The sequence below is a fragment of the Pundamilia nyererei genome, unplaced genomic scaffold, assembly GCF_000239375.1.
Source record: "Pundamilia nyererei isolate P.nyererei 1_Seehausen unplaced genomic scaffold, PunNye1.0 scaffold00634, whole genome shotgun sequence".
NCBI classification, from domain to species: domain Eukaryota; kingdom Metazoa; phylum Chordata; class Actinopteri; order Cichliformes; family Cichlidae; genus Pundamilia; species Pundamilia nyererei.
The window spans coordinates 72,488-73,656 of NW_005188035.1; the positions used below are offsets into that span (position 1 = coordinate 72,488).

General features: G+C 40.1%; 1 protein-coding gene across 1 annotated transcript in view; it reads left to right on the forward strand.

The window, feature by feature from the left end:
- LOC102209352 (protein NLRC3-like) overlaps positions 1-583 on the forward strand; it is an 11,831-nt gene extending 11,248 nt beyond the window's left edge. The window contains exons 9-10 of the mRNA XM_005754732.1: positions 416-444; positions 556-583. Coding sequence (XP_005754789.1) covers positions 416-431 — 16 coding nt within the window. The 3' untranslated portion in view covers positions 432-444; positions 556-583. The remainder of the gene's footprint in view (positions 1-415; positions 445-555) is intronic.
- Positions 584-1,169: the final 586 nt, after the last annotated feature.

A 1,169-nucleotide genomic window follows, 5' to 3' on the forward strand; every position in this document is an offset into this window, starting at 1 on the left:
CACAAAGTTTGCAGACTATCAAGGATCAAAACCTCTACCAATCTACAACTAATTACAAAACTGTAAGCATATAGAAGTAAATATTTCTAAGCATAAATGACAATCAACAATACAAACTCTAACACATGTAAATCAATATTTTATAGCCATTATGTTCTCAGAAAAAGAACACTGTTTACTGAAAACAGATGAACTGTAAATGTGGCTGTATCAAAATAAAAAAAATTAGGAAATGTTATTTTTCTCACATTCACAATAGTAGGCTGCTCACTTCTTGTTGGACCTCCATCCTCCACAGGTTACACCAAGATGTTTATTTTGACTTTAGTGTCTTTTCTCACTTTGTTAACACAAAGATGTAACAATTCATTTTTCTGCTACCTGTTTTTGATCCTGTCTCCTCATTTTCCTGCAGAGTGACTTCAGTTTAGACGCTGCACTGTGGTGAGTAATCTGTCTTTCTATATGGCATTTAAATTAATATTTACCCATATTTATCATGTTTGATGTGACATGTGTATTAGTTGTCTCACACAAAGCGCTTTACATATCCAGTCATTCACACACTGGTGATGGCAAGCTACATTGTAGCCACAGCCACCCTGGAGCGCACTGACAGAGGCGAGACTGCCGGACACTGGCGCCACCGGGCCGTCTGACCACCACCAGTAGGCAATGTGTGAAGTGTCTCGCCCAAGGACACAACGACCGAGACTGTCCAAGCTGGGGCTCGAACCAGCAACCTTCCGATTACAAGGCGAACTCCCAACTCTTGAGCACCATGACTACTATGACACGTTGTAATAATTTTACTACTGTAATTTTACTGGTGAACATTGTCTCAATTGTAGTGCTGCATTAGTGATCCGGCAGCGTATTTTTTCCAGTGCCGTGTTATGTTACAGTTCAGAGAAGGGTGTGGCACATGTACTTTGTTTAATGGGAATGCAGTTTTGTAATTTTGGAAAAATTTGGAAAATACAGATATTTGTTAACCCTTTAGAGCCAGTCGGAGCGGGCACGCTCTGTTTTGTGTAACTATTTTTAAATCCCGGTAGCTCTGCAACCACGTAAGCTAGCGCAATAATTTTTTTTGCATAATGAAACCGGAGGAGTTGTACTTACATCTTATGCCATCAGCTTGTCCTCGGTCACAGTTTCCTTCCACA